Source organism: Diabrotica virgifera, chromosome 3 (genome assembly GCF_917563875.1).
Source record: "Diabrotica virgifera virgifera chromosome 3, PGI_DIABVI_V3a".
In the NCBI taxonomy this organism is placed as follows: Eukaryota; Metazoa; Arthropoda; class Insecta; order Coleoptera; family Chrysomelidae; genus Diabrotica; species Diabrotica virgifera.
Window position 1 is genome coordinate 47,344,822 of NC_065445.1, and position 15,675 is coordinate 47,360,496.

Here is a 15,675-nt window from a genome sequence, read left to right on the forward strand (position 1 = left end):
ATTCTCCAATACTTTCTATGTAAATAATATACTCCTTACTGGTAACGATTAAGTCATTTGTTTTCGAGATATTGGACGTTAAAAATGAAACGGCATAGTTATTTTGATTCATCCATTCATTCATTTTAAACTTCCAATATCTCTCAAACTGATGACTTTATCGATACCAATAAAGTTATTTACATACAAAGTATTGGAGAATCGAAAAATTTCGCTACAATAGTAATTCACTCAGTGGCGTAGAATTTGGAAAGGGTCAATCATTCACTATCCCCTGTCGCACGCCTCTGGCACTAGCTAGAAACGTTTATTAATCACAATTTAGTAGGGTGTATAATTGCCACACTTTCTGCCAAGTATGATAAGGATACGTCAAATAGTTTTAAAGTACTTGGTAACAATAATTTTTAAATTTTTAAATAAAACACCCTGTAACTCAATAAGTAGCCACATTTTATTTAAGAGATTTTAGTTAAATCTTAATATTTTTAGGTCTAGAATCTACAACTCAGAGATTCGACATTCTTAATAAAATTTAACCCTACAAGGGCCCGTAGTAATATCTAAGAAAAAAGAAGAAGAAAAAACGACAAAAAATTTTGTTAATTAGTAAAAATTTCCCAGGAACCCAATTATCGAAACGGCATTTCAAAATACTTAATCCTTGCGACGTTATTAAAAAAACAAATTATAAACAAATTTGAATAATTTTCAAATGCCATTTTAGGGGGGAGTTTAATTGAAATTTGAATTTATCAATACATTTATCAAAAACTTACATAAAAATAAAAATAATGAGATCTTAAGCAGGTGAATATTTCTTTGGCAACAACCGCGTTTTTGCCATTGAAAATATAGTAACATTTAATAAACAAATTCAATATCTCAAAAAATATTAAATATTTTCTGACCAATTTTTTTTTGCTTAATACTAGTAACATATATCGCAACTTAGTCTGTAAAATAAGATATTTTATAGTGCTTATTTAAAACGCTAAAAATAATTTTTTGCAAATTTGTTTTTAAAGTTTTATATACAATTATTTAAATAAATAGGGGGTCAAATTTAATTTAGTAAGTCTTACATGAAAGATTTACCCTTCAGCTTTGCAGAAAAAAATCCCATAGACCTTCATTAAGAAGTGAATTACCTCAGCAGTTAAAAAAGTATTTTTTTTTGCAAAAATGACCCCTTTTTAATTATTTAAACAATGATCCCCTTGTATGATTTGGATACTTTCTTGAAAATATCTTTTGTACCCACCTAAACTTTGATATAAAATTTATTTTAACCTGTACGAATTTACATTTTGACTTTTTTTTATTTTATTAGGCTATTAGCTTTTTTGAATCATTCCAAACAGAAAAGGTCTTTTCTGATTTTTCTCTTAACAGTTTTTGTTATATAAGCGATTAAAAATTTTGAAAATTGCGAAATCGGCCATATTTTTAACTCTAAATCGGACATTTAACTAAAAATTTCAATGTTGCCAAGGTAGGTAGATATTCTTTAAACATTGATTGATGAAATCCCGAAGAGTTTTTTGCAATACAAAATCGAAAACCCCTTTGTTTTTTAATTGCTAATCAAGCGGGCGAGACACTGTTGTATAAGTGAGGACGTTTGAGTTTGCATAAATTCATTATCTCGAGAAAGGGCAAATTTAAAGAGAATTCTGTAGACAGGTCGATTTTTATTCTTAAATTAGGACTTTTTGGCATATATATAATACTAGTGACGTCATCCGTCTGGGCGTGATGATGTAATCGATGATTTTTTAAATGAGAATAGGGGTTGTGTGATAGCTCATTTGAAAGTTTATTTAATTTTCTATTCAGTAATATAGACATTAACATGATTATTTATACAGGGTGTACAAAAAAATTTTTTTTATTAAATTAATTTAGACAAAAAGAAGAAAAAATTTGTTTGTACATCGTGTATAAATAATTCTCTTAAGGTTTATATTACTGAATAGAGAATTAAATAACCTTTTAAATGAGCAATCACACAACCCCTACTCTCATTTAAAAAATCATCGATTACGTCATCAAACCCAGATGGATGACGTCACTAGTATTATATATATGCCAAAAAGTCCTAATTTAAAAATAAAAATCGACTTGTCCGAGGATTTCTCTTTAAATTTGCCCATTCTCGAGATAATGAATTTATGCAAATTCAAACGTCCTCATTTATACTACAGTGTCGCGCCCGCTTGATTAGCAATTAAAAAACAAAGTGGTTTTCGATATTGTATGGCAGAAAACTCTTCGGGATTTCATCAATCAATGTTTAAAGAATATCTACCTACCTTGGCAACATTGAAATTTTTAGTTAAATGTCCGATTTGGGGTTAAAAATGACCGATTTCGCAATTTTCAAAATTTTTAATCGCTTATATAACAAAAACTATTATCCTAAGAGAAAAGTCACCGAAGACCTTTTCTGTTTGGAATGATTCAAAAAACCTAAAAAAAACTTTGTTCGATGCAAAAAAGATAATTTTAGGAAAAACCCCTAATCTTTCCCCTCGCCTGGCAAGGTCTTATGCTCTTCAGAATCGCCTGTCATTGTACACATTTCTTCTAAATAACTTACTCAAACACATACTTAAATTTAAACTTTACAGGAGAAAATTTATTTTACCCCCTAAATTTGCACTTTTCGATTCACCTGGTAGATACACGTGCACGGCTGATGCCTGCCAGGTCATGGTTTTTAGTCTTGGTATGCTATGAATTATCACTAGACAAATTTCTAGAATTACAGGACGACCGTTAGTCGGAGGGTTCACTAGCTCTTAGACTATAAGATGTTCCTTGCATTTATTGTCAGGAATTTGGTTTTATTTATATTAATTTTCAAACCAATTTTATTTGGTTCAGTGGAGAGTGTTTCCATTTGGTCAGTCACTTATTGGAACCTTTGTCCTAAGAGGCAAATATATCATCAGCGTATTTTGGATCTCTTGAGAGTGTGTTTAACCTTCATTATATATCTCATCTATAGACTCTATTGGAGTCTAGTTTATAGATGATATAGTATACAGCTATGTTAAAAAACAACGGAGAAAGTACGTATCCCTGTCTGACTCCAATAAGTATTTTAAATTCATCAATATTGTTCCTATTGCGTGCCACGCTGCATTTCGGCTCATTGTGCAGTGACTTTATAATGGAAATGCTTTTTTGTGGGATGTTTCTTAGCTCTAAAATTTTCCATATAGCAGCATGAGATAGGCTATCAAATGCACGCTGGAAATCGACAAAACCATGTATACAGTTGAGTCCCTGAATCTTTACCCGTGCGTCATCATTTAAAGCATACGAAATAACTCGATGATAAGTCGGAAATTGAAATTTACTAAACCCAACAGCAAGTCACTTACTATCACTTGCTGTTGCGTTTAGTAAATTTCAATTTCCGACTTATCATCGACTTCTTTCTTATGCTTTAAATGATGACGCACGGGTAAAGATTCCCGGACTCAACTGTACCTAAAGTCGCGTTTACACGATGGCAATTGGCGAGACAATTGTCATTGGACAATTATCATCACGTGGTTGCGGATTGTCGGAGGCCAGTCCAGTTGAAAGAGAAGATGTTTACACGGGGCCAACTATTGCCATGGCAGTAGACAACTAAAACATGGCCGACTGCTCGTCATCTAGAGGGAACTGGCAAAAAACAAGACAGCACTATCACTGGCCTACACCGTGCACACGGCGCCAATTGTCGCGACAATTGAGATTTCGAGTAGTGGGGGGTTCACTGGGCGCAGCTCATTGTCCTCAGTCTACTCCCGGAGACAACTGAATTTTGGGCCAATTGTGAGGGCAGTTGGCAAGGCAATTGGCCTGAAGTGTTTACACGAAGACAATGGGTGCGTTCGGAGGACCATAGCGGCTGACTGTCAGCAGAAATCGGCTGAGTGATTGTATCCAGCCGTGATAGGGAAAGTTTAGTAAATCTCTCAGCGGCTGACTTCCAGCGGTGACGTCTGACAGCTACTGCTGGCTCAGCTGTTCAGCCGCTGTGGTCGTCCGAACGCACCCAATAATTTCATGCCAGTCAGTTGTCTTCTGACAATTGTCTCGCCAATTGCCATCGTGTAAACGCGACTTAAGGGTGTGTTCCATTCAACTGATTATTACATTATTATTATTACCCTCACAGTATTGATTTGGTATATCCAGGAGAATCCTGGTTTAAGTCGCGTTTACACGATGGCAATTGGCGAGACAATTGTCATTGGACAATTGTCATCACGTGGTTGCGGATTGTCGGAGGCCAGTCCAGTTGAAAGAGAAGATGTTTACACGGGGCCAACTACTGCCATGGCAGTAGACAGCTAAAACATGGCCGACTGCTCGTCATCTAGAGGGAACTGGCAACAAACAAGACAGCACTACTGGCCTACACCGTTCACACGGCGCCAATTGTCGCGACAATTGAGATTTCGAGTGGTGGGGGGCTCACTGGGCGCAGCTCATTGTCCTCAGTCTACTCCCGGAGACAACTGAATTTTGGGCCAATTGTGAGGGCAGTTGGCAAGGCAATTGGCCTGAAGTGTTTACACGAAGACAATAATTTCATGCCAGTCAGTTGTCTTCTGACAATTGTCTCGCCAATTGCCATCGTGTAATAATGTTTACGTTATACGGTTATTATGTTTTCCATTTTTAATGTTCAAACAGCTTCTAGTATTCATTAAAAGTGATGCAATTACTAAAAAAATAGCTGTTAAGGGGGTAGGCCCAAAATTTTGTTCCAATGCTATTTAACTGCATTCATTTTTTTTAATCCTAAAAAAAGTAATAAATATTTATGAAGAATATAAATGCATAATGAAAGATTACATTATTACCGAGGACCGAAAGTTTCTTAGAATAAATAAAAAATATTTTGAAATATTTAAAATTAAAAATCACAATACATTTTTTCTCGTTTCCCTGTATTAAATATTATAGAAGTTTTCAGTGACTTTCGGTCCTTGGCAATAATGTAACCTTTCATTCTGCGTTTAAATTTTTCAAAAATACTTATTTGTTTTCTCAGGATTCGAAAAAAAATGAATGCATTTAAATAGCAATGGACCAAGTTTTGGCGCCTACCCATATAATATTTATTTAGAGCTGTACAATTTGCAATAGCCGAAAAGAAACAAATGGAAAACCTTATAAATATAATGTATAGTATTTTTACTACAAAAACGTTATTACGTAGGTCAAAATTTTTGACCTACTAATACTGCATTACTAATACATTTTGACCTACTAATAATGCATTCTTTCAAGTATGTACCTAAAATCAATTATGTTTGTTTATTAAAATATTTTTTTTTATTTTCAGAGATGTTGTTGATGGAAAATCCTTAACTTTAAATGGAAATGAAGCATTGATATTAAAACCAAAACCGTGAACTAGAAATTATTAAGCACACTACATATTTTATTTATTTATATATTTTTTTTAAATAGTTTTAAAAATTAAAAAAAAAACATGCAAAAATAACAATATTAGGCCAAATTGATGTTATTAAATATAATGTAATATATTATATATTAGTTAGATTATTACGTATATAAATACAATGTTTTTATTGGCTAAACTTTTATTCATTCCATATGCCACTGCAGCACTAAAAAATAAAAAAGCAGTAGATCCGTACACTGTGAAATACTATAGATCCTATGAGTGAATCAAACAAACAATTCTTTGATAAACTAGTCAATATTTTTAAAACTATGCGGTTTAGCATGAATAACCTTATACATATACAAAAATGTTCTACATTAAATTTGAAATAAAAAATGGCCCTATGCATAATCGTTCTAAAATGAACGGTTCCAAAGTTAGGGCTGCACTCCACTTGCGATTTGTAGTCGCGGCGACTAAAATATCGCTGTCGCAGAAAATCTGGTGGGAGTGGTGGGTGCCTCCACTTGCGATTTTTAAGTCGCAGAATTACATCAGTCTTGCAATGGATAACATCGAAACTACTTGTGTTATCGCTCTTTTGCTTCGGGAGAGAAGTAAACGGTAAACATTAATATAATTATTTATACAGGGTGTCCAAAAAATGTTTTTTTTAATTAAATTAATTGGTATAAAAAGATGCATGTATGTAATTTGTTTAACTCTAAATATATTTTATTCGTGACAGAAAACATAAAAATGTTTTATTTAAAAAATAAACATTGATTTTCGTTTAAGCGTAATGTCACAGCCTCCTATAAACTTTAGGAGGCTGTGGTAATGTTAAACTTCCAAGAGGCAGGTGGGTGGCAGCTCTAACATTGAATTTAAGCGAAAAGAAATATTTATTATTTGTCAAATAAACATATGCACATCTATTCCTGTTTTCTGAAAAAAAGTAAAACGAATTTTGAATGAAATAAGTTACATACATTCTTCTTTTTGTCTCCATTAATTGAATTAAAAAAGTATTTTTGGACACCCTCTACAAATAATTATGTTATTGTTTGTATTAATAAATAGAGAATTACATACCTTTGCAAATGAGCTATCACATTAGCCCTATTCTCATTTAAAAAAATTCATCGATTACGTTATCAAGCCCAGATGGATGACGTCACTAGTATGATATATATGCCAAAATATTGTAATTTAAAAATAAAAGTCGACCTGTTTCGGAATTTTTCCTTAAAGTCGCCGGTTTAGGAAATAATGAATTTGTCCGTTACTTTATGGACGCACTGTACATTTAAAACACATTCAAAATTTTGACAGGCGACATTTTGCGCCTTTCCTCTGAGTGAATAGAACAATTGTTTTAGTCAAAATGCATTAATTTTGGAATAAAAATTTTTAAAATTCCATTGTTTTTTATTTATACGCCGAATCCACTTATTAAAAAATTGACGGACATTTGTCTCGTTTGCGAGATCGTATACATTTGTATCTTGTTCCAAAACTGTAGAATTGCTAAATTTATCTGAACTCATTTAACAAGTCTGGACAAAATATTTATATTAACAATATCATGTAACAGTGTTTCTATGAATCAACTGTCACTTCTGCTGATTAGAAGTAGAAGTTAACTGGTATATGGTATATAAATAGGTATATGAAATAATTATGACGCATGCCTATGCTGGTCCGTATGATCCATTTCGATCGAGTGGCAATCGCGTCGCGGTAAAAACCGTTTTTTTAATCGCTGTGATTATTTAGTCGCAAATGGATTGACTCGTATTTGAAATAATGTGTTTAATATTCGCGACAAAACAATCGCGCGACTAAAATCGCAAGTGGAGTGCAGCCCTTTATGAAATCAACGGTTCCAGAGTTATGGAGGGTGAAAAGTGGAGGTTTTCGATACTTTTTATACTATTTGTTCAATTGATGATGATTTTGGGTGGTGATGTTGACGTACCTTCAAGGGCTTATCACTAACATACCATCGGCCACTGAAATAGCAAATTTTATTTACAAAACACAATCCTGTCAATGAAAATTTCTTTCATCAGTAAAAATATTAAAAATTTGCCCAGAAAATATAAAGTATCGAAAACCTCCACTTTTCACCCTCCGTAACTCTGGAACCGTTGATTTTATAACAGTTATGTATATTACTTTTTTGGTTTTAAATTTTGTGTAGAAAATTTTTGTATAGAACATTTTTACTAAAGCATAGTTTTAGAAATATTGACGAAAAACGTAAAAAAACTACCAATTTACGAACTTCTTCCCCATCTCCCCCCCAAACCGGACGCTCAAAATGGTGTAACTTTTTGCTGAACAATATATATGAAACATAGAGAACAATTTGGTGTTGAAAGAAAACTTTTACTTTGGATGTTTGGGTTAGGATGTTTGTTTTTGGACCAATTATACTATACTACCTCCGTAAAGGGCTGCACTCCACTTGCGATTTTAGTCGCGCGATTGTTTTGTCGCGAATATTAAACACATTATTTCAAATACGAGTCAATCCATTTGCGACTAAATAATCACAGCGATTAAAAAAACGCTTTTTACCGCGACGCGATTGCCACTCGATCGAAATGGATCATACGGACCAGCATAGGCATTCGTCATAATTATTTCATACCTATTTATATACCATATACCACTACCAGTTAACTTCTACTTCTAATCAGCAGAAGTGACAGTTGATTCATAGAAACACTGTTACATGATATTGTTAATATAAATATTTTGTCCAGACTTGTTAAATGAGTTCAGATAAATTTAGCAATTCTACAATTTTTGGAACAAGATACAAATGTATACGATCTCGCAAACGAGACAAATGTCCGTCAATTTTTTAATAAGTGGATTCGGCGTATAAATAAAAAACAATGGGATTTTAAAAATTTTTATTCCAAAATTAATGCATTTTGACTAAAACAATTGTTCTATTCACTCAAAGGAAAGGCGCAAAATGTCGCCTGTCAAAATTTGAATGTGTTTTAAATGTACAGTGCGTCCATAAAGTAACGGACAAATTCATTATTTCCTAAACCGGCGACTTTAAGGAAAAATTCCGAAACAGGTCGACTTTTATTTTTAAATTACAATATTTTGGCATATATATCATACTAGTGACGTCATCCATCTGGGCTTGATAACGTAATCGATGAATTTTTTTAAATGAGAATAGGGGTAATGTGATAGCTCATTTGGAAAGGTATGTAATTCTCTATTTATTAATACAAACAATAACATAATTATTTGTAGAGGGTGTCCAAAAATACTTTTTTAATTCAATTAATTGAGACAAAAAGAAGAATGTATGTAACTTATTTCATTCAAAATTCGTTTTACTTTTGTCAGAAAACAGGAATAGATGTGCATATGTTTATTTGACAAATAATAAATATTTCTTTTCGCTTAAATTCAATGTTAGAGCTGCCACCCACCTGCCTCTTGGAAGTTTAACATTACCACAGCCTCCTAAAGTTTATAGGAGGCTGTGACATTACGCTTAAACGAAAATCAATGTTTATTTTTTAAATAAAACATTTTTATGTTTTCTGGCACGAATAAAATATATTTAGAGTTAAACAAATTACATACATGCATCTTTTTGTACCAATTAATTTAATTAAAAAAAACATTTTTTGGACACCATGTATAAATAATTATATTAATGTTTACCGTTTACTTCTCTCCCGAAGCAAAAGAGCGATAACACAAGTAGTTTCGATGTTATCCATTGCAAGACTGATGTAATTCTAATTCTGCGACTTAAAAATCGCAAGTGGAGGCACCCACCACTCCCATCAGATTTTCTGCGACAGCGATTTTTTAGTCGCCGCGACTACAAATCACAAGTGGAGTGCAGCCCTTTTATATATAGGACCTTTTTTATTTTAATTTTTATGTACATAGAACATTTGTGTATACAACATTGTTAACTATTTAGATGGGAAATAAGCCACAATTAAATTGGAAAAAAATTTTAATAACGTTTCGAAGCCCAAATCGGGTTTCGTTGTCAAAATACAAAATAATACTAAATTAAACAAAAATGTTGTTGCTAAGTAAAAAATTCTTTATCGCCAACCGTCACTAAAGTCATTCATTATGGTACTCATTTGACGCCATTTGCGGCAGTAAAGTAACACTTTATTCCACTGAAAGAAGAATTTTACTTTACCTGCCGCGATTAATCAAAGTAACTGCGATTGAATGTAAGCGGTCGATGTCAGTAATCGATTATTTATTTGTTTGAACTTAAAATTTATTTACGTTAATTATTAAAAATATTGTACAAAATTTACGTTATTATTAATTAAATTTATGTCCGAAAGTGATATTCTGTAGTATTTTGCAGTTATATTCATAAAATATAAATCAAAATTTTACAGATTTAGTAGTTAGGTACTTATTCAATATTGATTACTTGAAAAACTATCGATTAAACATCGAAATCGGCCATCATGCAAAAGCATTCTGTCCTCGTCATTACTGTCATACGAAATTTTTATTTCGTCTAAAATTAATAAAATTCTTAAATCTTTTCAGTTTTGTATTAATGCAAATATATTATGAAATGGTGTGTCTGTTAACTCGATTATATATAGGACGGTGACAGATATTAATGATAATTTGTTAGCAAATATATTTATTTAGATTTTCTACTATTCATCAAGGGAAAAGCAACTGCGCTGTGAAGGCTACACTTCATAAACAATAACGTAACTATTAACGGTATTTTTAATTTTTGGTATTTTATTTTAAGTGTTAAAATTGGTTTAAAATATAAATAAAAATACGATTAAACTGTTTAAAATATATTTATTTCGTTGAAATTTTAATAATAGAAATATAACGTCTTACGTGCGTACCGAGTACACAGACTCTTTTTTCATTAGGATGTAATTAAGTAAGTGTTAATGTTTTTTATGATTGGCGATAAAATTTTGTATGCACTACGTCAGTAAAGACTTTTTATCGAACTCGTCTGTTATTCGCCTTGCTCGCTAACGCTCGCTCTGCTCATAATATCAGACTCGTTGGATAAAGAGTAACTTTACTGACTTGGTACATAAATAACTATAATCTGACTCATTTATATTATATTATAGAACATTGTTTACGCTACAGCATAGTTTTAGAAATATTGACGAAAGACGTAAAAAAACTACTAATTTACCGACTTCTCCCCCATCTCCCCCCCCCCCCCAAACCAGACGCTGAAAATGGTGTAACTTTTTACTGAACAATATGTGGACCGGACCATATAGAACAATTTGGTGTTGGAGAAAAACTTTTACTTTAGATGTCTGGGTTAGGCCTTTTTTTGGACCAATTATACAATACTACCTCCGTAACTTTGGAACCGTTCATTTTAGAAGGATTATGCATAGGGCCTTTTTTATTTCAAATTTAATGTAGAACATTTTTGTATAAAAGGTTGTTCATGCTAAACCGCATAGTTTTAGAAATATTGACGAAAAACTTAAAAAACTACGAATTTACCGATTACCCGACGCTCAAAATGGTGTGACTTTTTTCTGAACATTATGTGGACCATATAGAACAATTTGGTGTTGGAGGATAACTTTCACTTTGGATGTCTGGGTTATGCCATCTTTTGGATCAATTCTATCATACATACTATTGTTAGCAACATATTATAATAGCTGTAAAATCCCGGAGGACTGGCTGCAATCGACATTTGTTACAATTTAGAAGAAACTAAATGTACAACTCTGTGATAACCACCGAGTAGTTCACCAAGATCATTAAAAGATCAATAATATGATAATAATTGTGAGATAAATATCGATATATGTCAGTTTTCGATTTCGGAAGCAGTTGAAACGAGAGTAGTATTTGTGCTTTGTGGATTTTAAAAAAGCATTTGATAATGTCGATCATGAACAAGTAATATAAAATTAACAAAATCAATGGGAAAATCCCAGTAGCTGGCTATAATATATATTATAGCATTAGCAGTGGTATATTATACCATAATTAAAAATCATACAGAAGTAAAAACTTCGTTTGTAAAATGGTATAAAAAGTTTATCAAAGAACTATTAAAAAATCATCCAAAAATATTCGCAAAACGATTTCGATCTAGATCAGATCATCTTCAGTGCCTAGAACGAAGTATTTCCACGTTAGAATGAATGCAAAAGGTTAAATTCATTCTAACGTGGAAATACTTCGTTCTATGCACTGAAGATGATCTGATCTAGACCGAACGGCACCTAAAAAAGCCATAAAGAAGCAGCTGATATAAAGTATTTCAATCTACTTCACATCATTATTTTCAAGAACATTTTTGCAGAAAAATCTCTGAACTCTTCAAAATATTTAAGTGTGTAAGGATAAGAAAAGAACAAGTGGGTCACGGTGGAGGTGGATGTCGTGGTCGTGGTTGATGTCGACATTTATGTAAAACAAACACATTGTAGTGAATGGAAGAGAACAGAGTAGATAAGTCGCGGTGGAGGTTTAATGCGATGCCGTCTATACTAAATTTACAATCAGGATGCAGTAGAAATAAACAAACTAAGATACGTTAAACGCTACTAGAAACACTCCCGAATCATAATTTACAATGTATACACATTTTAAATCTAAAATCATGATTTCCGAAGTTTATACATTCTAAATTATGAATGGGATTACTCCTAGTAGCATTTAACGTATCTTGTTTTGTTTATTTCTACTGCATCTTGATTGTAAATTTAGTAGAGGAGGTTTACATCGATGCTTTTGAAAATCAAATAAATTTGTTTTTACGTGGATGCCTAATGATATGCTTCCCTGTAATTGATGCGTTCAAGCCCAAGTTGTCATTCCCCTGCCCCCTGCCATTTCGTGCGCTACGGTACTCGAGTTGCTACTTTTAATTTTTTATGCGTATTCAAAATATTTAAGTGTGTAAGGTTAAGAAAAGAACAAGTGGGTCACGGTGGAGGTGGATGTCGTGGTCGTGGTTGATGTCGACATTTATGTAAAACAAGCACATTGTAGTGAATGGAAGAGAACAGAGCACATAAGTCGCGGTGGAGGTTTAATGCGATGCCATCTATACTAAATTTACAATCAAGATGCAGTAGAAATAAACAAACCAAGATACGTTAAACGCTACTAGAAACACTCCCGAATCATAATTTACAATGTATACACATTTCAAATCCCAAATCATGATTTCCGAAGTTTATACACTGTAAATTATGATTCGGGAGTACTGCTAGTAGCATTTAACGTGTCTTGGTTTGTTTATTTCTACTGCATCTTGATTGTAAATTTAGTAGAGGAGGTTTACATCGATGCTTTTGAAAATCAAATAAATTTGTTTTTACGTGGATGCTTAATGCGATGCTTCCCTGTGATTGATGCGTTCAAGCCCAAGTTGTCATTCCCCTGCCCCCTGCCATTTCGTGCGCTACGGTACTCGAGTTGCTAATTATAATCTCTTTTGCGTATTCAGTTAATTTTTGATTTTCAAGTGCTAAATATGAAGAAGGATCTGATAGCAATTGTACGGCTTACTTCCGTATTGCGAGTCAAGACCCGGATGCTCTGTTGGGTATATTACCTATCAGTCACCACTTGTTAAATAACAGCTGACATTTGATCACTATCATCACATGACTTGTACAACCAGGGCCGCGCCGTCCACGTGTGCAATGTGTGCGGCGCACACAGGCGCCAGCAATTAAGGGGCGCCACTAGAGTTTTCACAAAAATTTTAGGCGGGCCAAAATAACACTTACCCATTTTTTTTACACTTTCTACCAAACGTTGGGATATCACAAAACAACACTTTGCAAGTCTGGCTTTAAATCATTTATCTAATACACGCTGGTCCAGCAGAATTGATGCTTTAAGCCATGATACCAAATTTTGTCAGAAATGTTGTTCTGAAGCTATTTCCTTGTGGCATTTTTATAATCAACTATTTTCAATGGGAAATAAGCCACAATTTTACCAAAAAAATTATTTTATTAACGTTTCGAAGCCCAAATCGGGTTTCGTTGTCAAAATACAAAATACTACTAAAATAAACAAAAATGTTGTTGCTAAGTAAAAAAATTCTTCTAATAATTTATTTAATCTGACTCATTTATATTGGCAATTCAGACGTATATTATACATTTTAAAGTAGAAGACTTTAAAAGGATATCGCCCATATTTATGAGTTGCGTTCCTGGGACGACTTTACTAAAAGATAGTTCATTCGATTACATGAAATCAATCCCAACTCAAGAATATCGGTCACAAAAAAATCATAGCATGTGATCTGTCTTTAAAAAGACAACCAAATGCAACGATGACAGTAAAATTCTCGCGTTAGAGATTCCATAGTAAATCACGAGGGAAAACCAGGAAAAAACCTCGTGATACTATCCCGACATCGTAAGTATTTGGTCTTACATTTAATTGACTTTCAAAAAACTAATACAAAATTCTGACTTTAATATGTTTAAATTATAAATAATATTAATAATACATAGATACACAATAAGTAATAATAAAATACAAAATTTTTACTAACTCGATATGTTATTGACTTACTAATCGTGGTATTTTCTTTCTATTGACTTCCTCTTTCAGTATGGGTAACCATATCCTACAGCATTCTACCGAGGAATTTGCGACACAATTGGTTTCATTTAGCATCATTAGAGCCGCTTCTTTGATTTTTCTCTTTTTACTATCTGATTCTTTCAGGACTATACTTAAATCTCTCCACTGAACTCTATGTTCATTATCCCATGCGTGTTGACATATTTGAGATCTATCAAATTCTGTATTTTTAATATAAGACTGATGTTCACTTATTCTAACGTTTAATGGTCTTGATGTTTCACCTAAATAAAATTGTCACACAGTTATTATGCTTTATTGTGATATAACACATTCGGATAAAGATCGTGATTCAAAATATCAATCTAGATGTTTAGGAGATAAAATATCGACATTTACATTCATATGCTCAGGGCCCCCGTAACCGGGCGTGTAACGCGTGCGGCGCACGCGGGCGTAACCCCAAAGGGGCGCCAAACCGAAGGTTTGGTAAATAAGAAATATTTATTTTAAATGAGATAATCATTTTTTAAATACAATTTTAATTATTTCATGAACAGCTAGAGAAATCTCAAAAATCAAATATTGTGTTATTACTGAAAATATAATTATTCCCGTCCTGAAATGTTGAACTTACTCCATCAAAAATATATTACATTTTGTTGTTCCTTCCTAATTTTTTTCTTTGAAGTAGATTGAATGACGCTTGGCATACCATCCAATCGATTTTATGTTGTAAACCAGTGGTTCCCAACCTTATATGTCTGGCGACCCACTTTCTGATGTTTTTCATATTCGCGGCCCATCCCTCACCCATGATGATACACAACTTGCTGGATCAAGCAGTTTTACTCGTATAATTTTAGCTCCACACTCGCGCAGAAGTCGATCGAGGTTCAACAAGTACGGGAGTGTAGACGGCCACCTTGTGCAACTTTACCTCACTTCGTTCTACTTCCATTCTCTGTCGGTCTGGCGCGTCCGAGTCAAAGGGATCTTCGCGAAGTGTTCCTCGCGAAGTAGAACCGGTGTGTAGAGAGGTACTTCGGACTTCGGTCAACTTTGGCGAAGTAACTTCGCCACGAGTGTGGAGCCCGTTTAAAGTGAATCTTTTACTCGAATTTATGATAATTACCCTTAATGAAACCAAAAATCTATGAATTATGATTATGTATTTGACTTGAGTATTTTTTCCTTCTCGTCTATGCGTTTATTAGACACAAACATTATTTACTGTTACTGAAGGGGTGGTTTCCTGCAGTGAAAGGTTTAAAATTTTATTTTATATTGGTGTTAATAGTTATTACCTACATTGTCATTGTATAAATGTATATTAGTATCAACTAATATACCTTTTACCAAGAAGATAATTTTTTATTAAATTTCACTTGTAATTAATGGTAGCAATTTTGCATGAAATCGAAGCATCGTATGAACAAACATGAAGATAGATTGTTTGTCAAAAATTGAACAGGGAATTCAAAAATAATTTTTAATTTGAAATATCTCAGTGGTGTACTATTTTTTTTGTTTCAAAAATTTTAGACTATTACCCGTACGCGCGCCAATGGTGAATATAAAATTCTTAATTGGGTGTCAAAACATGTGCACCAACTATGTCTTATTGCACACCTCAACCGGTTTTAGAG

At 33.1% G+C, this 15,675-nt stretch overlaps 1 protein-coding gene across 1 annotated transcript in view; it reads left to right on the forward strand.

Moving 5' to 3' along the window:
• LOC114325812 (maltase A1) overlaps nt 1–5,615 on the forward strand; it is a 57,992-nt gene extending 52,377 nt beyond the window's left edge. Inside the window, exon 7 of the mRNA XM_028273936.2 lies at nt 5,357–5,615. Coding sequence (XP_028129737.1) covers nt 5,357–5,426 — 70 coding nt within the window. The 3' untranslated portion in view covers nt 5,427–5,615. The remainder of the gene's footprint in view (nt 1–5,356) is intronic.
• Nucleotides 5,616–15,675: the final 10,060 nt, after the last annotated feature.